The following is a 7,978-nucleotide window of genomic DNA, read 5'->3' as shown; positions in this document are numbered from 1 at the left end:
TGTATATATATATATATATGTATATATATATATGTATATATATATATGTATACATATGTATATATATACGTATATATATATGTATATGTATATACGTATATATATATGTATATGTATATATGTATATATATATGTATATGTATATATGTATATGTATATATATATAATATATATGTATATATATATATGTATATGTATATATATGTATATATATGTGTATGTATATATATATGTATATATATATGTATATATATATATATATAAGCACACACACATAAAAAAGCTATACAACAAAATAAAATATACCTTAAAACACACACTTGCTATATATTTTTAAGTGGACTTTAATAAATATTTGGCGCACTTTAATTTCATGTGAAAACCAACATGATCAACAAAACAACATAAAAAGCCTCATCAACACAAGCGTCACAGACGTCCACCCGACAGTTCAAAATAACTACAGCCCCCATGAGCCAATGCTCCTGAGGCCGTCCCCTCCCAGAGCCCTGAGCTCTAGTCAACCGCTCTGTCCCCGCCTTTCTACACCACCTGATCGTCTCCGGCCAATAGGGAGTGTCGTTACAGGCGCAATGCGGGTGTCGGGATGTAAGGAGCAATGGCGACGGTCGAGACGATTTTGGAGGTTTGAGTTGAGCTGGATTTGACCAAAAGAGGCAGATTATAGGTAGTTTGGACATTCACACACGTAAAGACCATATGTAAGATAGGAGGTTTGTTTATAGAGAGGTGCTGTAGCGGTTAAACAGAAATATGATAAAGCACTTTAAAAAAAGCAATGTAGATAGTAGAATGAATAAGGCTGAGTGTTATTTCAATTAAAGTTTCATACTATTATAAATCAAAAATACTGTTTTACTGGTAACATTTAGTCACAGCTCCCTTTATTCTTAATGCACGTGTTTATTTTATTTTCCCTCTTTTTAAAAATTTTTAAGGCTTGAATCCCTTCATGTCCTCCTAAAAACAATGGAAACTGAAGTTTGCTCCTTTTCAAGCGTCCTGTCAACCCCTACTTCACAGACTCTAACCAGTCAGGCCAACCTGGCAGCAAAACAGAGAGACAGCAGAAAGTCCTCAGCCGCAACTCCTGCCTTCCTCTCCAACCTGGGAAGGGCCACCCTGCGGGGTATTCGCAAGTGTCCTCAGTGTGGGGTCTACAACGGCACCCGTGGGCTCAGCTGCAAGAACAAGGCCTGTGGGGTGTCCCTCCGGAATGCTTCATCCACGGGCAGAAGCAGCAGGAAATGTGCTGTGGAGGTGGTTAAAGTTATAATCGACAGTGAGGTGAGAGGTGGGAAAGAGCAGGAGGGACAAGGGGTCCTGGGCAGTGGCTCAGGCGGAGGTGTGCAGGTGTTCTCGGTATGTCACAGGGGAAGAGGAGTCACAGGCACACAGTGTGGCTTTGTGGAACTCGTTCCCACGGATACTGCGATCGCCACTGGGGATGGCCCCACCCTGCTCACCCGCATCAACCTGGGCCGCTGCTTTTTGCCTTCCTGCAAACAGGGTCAAAGATCGAATCAGGGCGAGTCACCTGCAGCCAAACAGTCCTCCGAGAGCCTCTGTGTCCACATCAAACAAGCCATAGAGTGTCGCAGCTGTGCCACCCCACTGACGTTCAAAAGTTCAGTCCTGGAGGGTTTGAAGGCCTCAGATCAAGTCAAAGAAGAGCTGTGGCGGCTGGCCACGGAGTCTCCGGGGCCCCTGGTGCAGCGCGTTTCTAAAGACACGCTGGTGGTGAAGTGTCACACGGACTCACACCATCCACTGGGGCTGCTGCATCTGACTGTAGGCGCAGGGGGGCCGTCATCAGAGGCTTTGAAGAGCGAGAGAAGCATTTTTCACTGTGCTTGCCAGGTTAACATGAGAAGAAATAAAGCCGGCGTGGACGGAGCAGGCGGCTCTCAGCCGCCTCCCAGCTCTTTCACTTTGCAGCCCTGCCTTCACTTCTTTGCCTGCGTGTGTGCATTTGCAAGCGACGAGAAGCTGGCCTCAGAGTTTTCAGCTTTCCTCAACTACGCCTCCAGCGGTACGGCAACCCAGCTGATTTCAACCAGTTTCGACAGAACCTGGCAGCAGACTGGGATTACATTAGTACTCAAGTGTTGTCAGACAAGAATACTGAATCCAGTCTCTTTATTTATGAAACTTCTCAACAAGCAAAAAGATACACACATACATATATTAGTGATAATAACCTGTCATTTTGGAGGGCTGCAGAGGAATACTGTTTAAAAAAACAGCAATTGAATGTACATGCACATGATGTTTACTAAGAGACTTGGCGAAAATCAGAGTTACACATTTTTCTCTGACCTGTAATGCTTTTTTTTTTTTTTTTTTTTTATCATTTCTGATTGTTTTGGTGTGAGTTGCCCTGAGCTGTGGGTATGTCTGCCTTTCTGCAATGCAATGAAACCAGAAGGCTCGGCTTGTAGTAGTGAAGAAATATCCATATATTTCAGTTGTTCAGAAGTACACCTGTTCAACTGCTCTATAACACAAACTGTCTGATCAGCCAATCATATGGCAGTGACTCAGCGAAGGTGACTTGATGACATTCAAACTGGGCATCAGAATGGGAGAAGACTTTGAGCATGGCTTGGTTGTGTCACTCTGTCACAAGAAAAAGCCCCTCATTATGCTTTTTTTTTTTTTTCCAAGTGCCATTTAACTTAAGCATAGTCAAGAGAAAGCAGATGTCTCCAAGACTGGGTTTCTAACACCAAAACAATCTAGATGTATAAAAAGCACCACAGACCAGCTTACGGCTTTACTCTTGGCCACAAATGCAGCTCAGCCAACTGTTCCTTCATGCTTGATCACATGTCTTAGCATGTCCCTCTCCTTGTGGTTTTCCTTTCAGGCTTGCAGCAAAAAGTTTTGGGTAGAACAATCAGTCCCTGTGAGAAACCTCTGCAGCAGGCTGAACCCGTCGGCTCTCATCCCAGAGCCAAGAAGCTTCACCTGGATGAATCTGTCTCTGGTGGTTTGATCGTAATTCTTTCTGAAAAACTGAGCACAAATCATTGTGCTCATCGATGTTGCTCTAAATCTGCTGTTGTCCTCACTTCTCTTCCTGTCTTATCTTTCTCTGTCATTTCCTGCTGCCTCTGTGAAGCCCTCTCAGTGGCTTCTCTCTCTGGGGTGGGGAAGGAGGGAATGTCGGCCTCTTGCCCAAGGAAAGCTGGTCACAGGAAAGCCCCTGGTGCTGGTGGGCCGAAGGCTCCAGGTGCTACCTCCTTGCCTTGTCTCACCACTGGAGCCTTTCCACCTCTCTTGTGTGTGTCTGTTAAAGAACCTTAAATCTCCTCAGACGTCTCTCTCTGTGGTTGTCATTTCATCTATCTAATCTTGCAGCACTTACCCCGATCCACTGTTCAAAAAGAACACAGAAGATACTATAACAGTTGTAGCATATTCTAACATTTAGTTCAGGAAAATGTCTGGATTCTTTTTTAATCTGATTTGAAGACTAAATATTTGTATGTCTCAGGGAGCACTCAGGTCGTGGATGAGCATACGGTGACGATGGGCTTTCATCAGTGGCTGGCGAGTATCACAGAGAGGATCCACCTGGCCATGCACTACCAGTGTGATGGTAAAGTTGAAACAACGATTCAAGCACTAAAACGAAAGTATTTTCAACAAATTAGGCCATGAAATCTTGCGTCTTTGAGAGTAGTGTCACCTGTCTCCGGTGGTACAATGGAGACTTTTACATAGAAAATATCCTCATGTTTGACATCATACCGAGCCACGAGTAGAAAAAAGTTCTTGAAACATAGTGTTTGGAGCAGACTGAAGCCTGAGTTTTTGTCTCACAGAGACTTCTTATTCATTTCCTTGTAGAATAGAATGTCTTTATTGTCAGTATGCAGATATACAATGAGATACAGGTCAGATACAGAGATAGTATCTCATTATACGAAACTTTAGCCAACACTTAATAAACACTTTCACCCTCCTTTCACTTTTTTGACCAATAATTGCGCTGGGTCTTCCATGTTGCTCTGTCACATTTTTGATCATAATTCATAAATGTTTTAGTTACTTTACATCCAGTGAAACCATAAATCAGTAAGAAGCAAATCACAACAACAAAAATGTATTTCCAAGTTATCAACATGAACAACATAACAGATTATTAAAAATTAATGACGCAAAGAACCTTTATTTGGAATGGTTCACTCGTTTAATTGTTAAATATGCTGTACTTGCTGTATTTAACCACCAGGGGGCAGCGCAAACACGCTGTTAACACATTTTAAATTGAGGAACTGGGGAGCACACAGTTGTAGTAACAAAACACAAATATTATTCTGCTTTTGATGAAAATAGCAGTTTCTAGTTGCTTATTGCAGAGCTGTAAAACAAAATTAAATGATTTAATTAATTTTTATGTAATTTAATAATAATAATGTATACTTTATTTATCCCCGTAGGGAAATTACTCTTTGCATTTTGCCCATTCACTCTATTGAAGCAGTGGACAGCCAATCCAGCGCCCGGGGAGCAGTGTGTAGGGACGGTACCTTGCTCAGGGGTACCTCAGGGTAGCCATTCAGTGGTCCCCATTTTATTTAATTTATTCAGTGAAAACATACAAACTCTCTACATCGACTGTGTTTACATCGACAGTTTAATTCACTATTAGTTATATAGCGCCAAGTCACAACAACAGTCAATTAAAGGCACTTTGGGTAAAGACCCTACAGCAGTGGTTCTTAACCTTGTTGGAGGTTCCGAACCCCACCAGTTTCATATGTGCAGTCACTGAACCCCTCTTTAGTGAAAAATAAAATAAAATAAAATAGATATGTTTTTTACTGGTGCACAAAATGAGCCGTGCATGTCACGGCGGAGGCTCTGCCGAACCCCTGAGATCGACTCACCGAACCCCTAGGGTTCGATCGAACCCAGGTTAAGAACCACTGCCCTACAGTAAGAGAGAGAGAAAACCCCAACAATCAGATGACTCCCTAATGAGCAAGCATTTGGCGACAGTAGGGAGGAAGAACTTCCTTTTAACAGAGAGAAGAAGTAGAATGGGGGAGGCTTTCCCATTCTACCTTTAAATCTCCTAAGGTAGATTTAAAGGTAAAAAGTAATCAGTCTGGGGTGATTACTTGCATATCACCCCAGACTGCAAGTAAGCTTGCAGTCTGGGGTGATATGGTACTATGGTATGGAACTTGATCACAGTACATGTTTCTGCAACATGACAGGCTTTAAATTTCTCACTGCGCACAGAAAAAAAACTGTTTCTTTTTTTTCCCCATCAGGGAAGCCAGAGCCTCTGGTCTACCACATTCCTCAGGAGTTCTTCAACGCTCTGCAGCAGCGTCTGTCGCTCGGATCCAAGAAGAGGAGACTGCCTAACTTCACAACAGGTGGGAACATATTAGGCTTTAAGTAAGACAGAAATCAAAACCACACAGCTGAGCTCATCATGTAGCTCATCCTGGAAAAGAACCAATGAGCTTATCCCAGGTTGAGGTGTCCGTGTGCTCACAAGTCACAATATTCGCTACTTCAGAACAGAGTGATGTCTGAATTTAGGTGCACACAATTATCATGTAACGGGTCTTTGCTCAAATTGTGCTTAAGATCATAATGATCATTTTACAGGCAGTAACCTGTGAATTGTGATGCAAACTATGTCAGCGACGTTCTGGTTCGTCACCCAGAAAGTACTTGATAATCTTACAAATTACAGCACAATGGCAGATATTAAACTAGTGACTCATGAACCATCGTAACACAGCCACGCAAAAACCTTGCAAATGGTTTTAAGTTTCAAGCCAATGGAGGTCATTTTTATTATCTCACAAATCATTAAAGAGAAAAGAAAATACTCAAAAAATGAAATGTAGTAAGTCTGCCTTCATCGCCTCGTTACTCCTCTTGTAACCCTTTGCAGTAACTGTGAATGTCTCCTGTGAATCTGGGTACTTCCAGCTAAACAAGCCCAAAAATTCATACTTATGTGATACGTCTCTCTCTCTCTGTCTTATTTGTGTGAATGTCAGCATTTGTGAGAAACGATGGACTTCCTCAGACCTCTTACTCCAAGTACACCTGGCACATCACCAATCTGATGCAGGTCAAACGCATCTTTGACACTCCTGAGGTAAACGCTCGCATCTATAAAAAAAATAAATAAAAAAATAAATAAATAAAATAAATAAATCACACAGCATTTCTTTCATGAAAGATCTTCATTAGTGGTTTTTTTGGCAGACCCCAGACCTCTTCTTACAACTTCGTACCTCTTTCTTCTTGTCTTGCCCAACAGCTGCCGCTGGAGGTCACTCAGAGTTTTGTGAAAAACGCAGACGGTTCGTACTCACATTTTCGCTGCCCCGAGCCTCCGCCTGAGTTGGAATCACTAGAAGGATGCAAGTCAGATCGGCCGCAGGCGATACGACCAATGGAGCTCCGCACCTTCCTCAAAGTCGGTGAGTAACTTTTCTTTCTTTCTTTAGTTTTTCTTCTTTTACACCTGAAGTCAGCCTGCACAGCCATGTTTACACTGCTGTTTCTCGAGCAGGAGCAGCAGATCAGAAGGAGGCCTGCCCGTTTGTGATTGACTGGATCCCAGACGTTCTCCCTCGCTGTCACGTGGGAGAGCTCAGGATCAGCTTTGAATTTGGCCACCAACAGAGTGGCCAGCCCGAACACGGCGACAAAACGAGCGCAGCAGAGAAAGGAGGCCGTAATAAGTTAGACTGTCCCCAACACAAACTCACAAACACTGTCGAAATTCTACAGGTCGTCGTCTAAACACAGCATGACATGTGTCTCCTCATGTGTCCCACTCATAAATAAATAAATAAATAAATAAATAAATATATATATATATATATATATATATATATATATATATATATATATATATATATATATATATATATATATATATCTCCATGTGTCAATAAAAGTATTATGAAACGTGTGAAGGAACAAGTGTGTTACACTGTATAATATTGATCAGTAGAAAGCTAGACTGTACTGGAGTTCTCATTTTAATGTGTATTCCTTTATGCAAAAATATTTAAACTACATATTAAAAATCAACAGTTTATTTTTTGAAACAGATTCAGTTTTTTTTTACTTTGTAAAGATAAGAAAAAAGTCTGAAATTGATTGTACAGTAAAAAGTGTGCAAAATAAAATCAGGAAAAAAAAAGATGCATTTACTGCCCTGTGTGTTCTGCTGTGTTTTCATCTTGGGAAACTCAGAAATGAATTCTTAGGCCTTTTCGTCATGTCCAGATGATCAAATGATTGATGATCTGGTTCTTATATGGAGCTTTAAGCCTGATTCATTGATAAAAGTACATTTTTCCTTCACCTTAGCACTTTCTATCTCACATTGACACCCCAGTGAAGGCACTGGAAGTTACTCAGGGTTTAGTGTCTTGCCAAGGATAACTTGGCATGCAGACTGGACCAGCAGAGGGTTGAACCATCAACCTTCTAATTAGTTGAGGACCTACTCCACCTGAGCCACAGCCACATCATTCAGTCACGTGATTAAACTGGTGATTCTCAAATTTAGAAGAACAGGTAAAAACAGAATCATATATAGAAACATTTAATCCAGCATTTGAAAACGAATTATCAGCATATACATTAAAAGAGGCCATTTGTGATCTGATGATCAGAGCTGGTTCTCAGGCAAAGACCGAACCAGCAGGTACACAAGGTCAGGTGAGGGACCAGGAGTATGCTGGCCTTTCACAGAGTGGTGTACCTCAGGGTCAAAGCACAAACTGTCAAAGCACAGTTCTGCTGTAATTGTGTGAGGCGCTTGATGGAGGACAGTCAGCAAAAAGGATAAATTGCTGCCATTTAACAAGCTGACTTTCAGCAGTTTGCAGGTCTGGAAAACTGAAGCCAAAGCAAAGCACCTCCCAGCCACTAGAGGGGAACACCTACGGTTGAACAA

At 41.7% G+C, this 7,978-nt stretch overlaps 1 protein-coding gene across 3 annotated transcripts; it reads left to right on the top strand.

Moving 5' to 3' along the window:
• The first annotated feature begins 564 nt into the window (after nucleotides 1–564).
• lg7h2orf42 (linkage group 7 C2orf42 homolog) lies at nucleotides 565–6,873 on the top strand. 3 transcript variants are annotated; one of them, XM_085464279.1, is made up of 9 exons: nucleotides 565–688; nucleotides 960–2,053; nucleotides 2,891–3,010; nucleotides 3,146–3,256; nucleotides 3,521–3,625; nucleotides 5,310–5,417; nucleotides 6,057–6,157; nucleotides 6,323–6,485; nucleotides 6,578–6,873. In XM_085464279.1, exons 2-9 carry the CDS (start codon nucleotides 991–993, stop codon nucleotides 6,808–6,810), a joined length of 2,004 nt encoding a protein of 667 aa, XP_085320405.1. In that variant the 5' UTR covers nucleotides 565–688; nucleotides 960–990; the 3' UTR covers nucleotides 6,811–6,873. The 3 variants fall into 3 exon arrangements, with proteins under 3 accessions (XP_085320405.1, XP_085320406.1, XP_085320404.1); XM_085464280.1 differs by lacking the exon at nucleotides 3,146–3,256; XM_085464278.1 differs by having other exon boundaries at nucleotides 2,891–3,256.
• The last annotated feature ends 1,105 nt before the right edge of the window (nucleotides 6,874–7,978 follow it).

The sequence above is a fragment of the Copadichromis virginalis genome, linkage group LG7 (genome assembly GCF_057382275.1).
Source record: "Copadichromis virginalis isolate Kocher_CV1m ecotype Utaka linkage group LG7, C_Virginalis_male_GT1.1, whole genome shotgun sequence".
NCBI classification, from domain to species: Eukaryota; Metazoa; Chordata; class Actinopteri; order Cichliformes; family Cichlidae; genus Copadichromis; species Copadichromis virginalis.
Note: the sequence above shows the minus strand (reverse complement) of the source record. Positions and strands in the feature narration are given on the sequence as shown.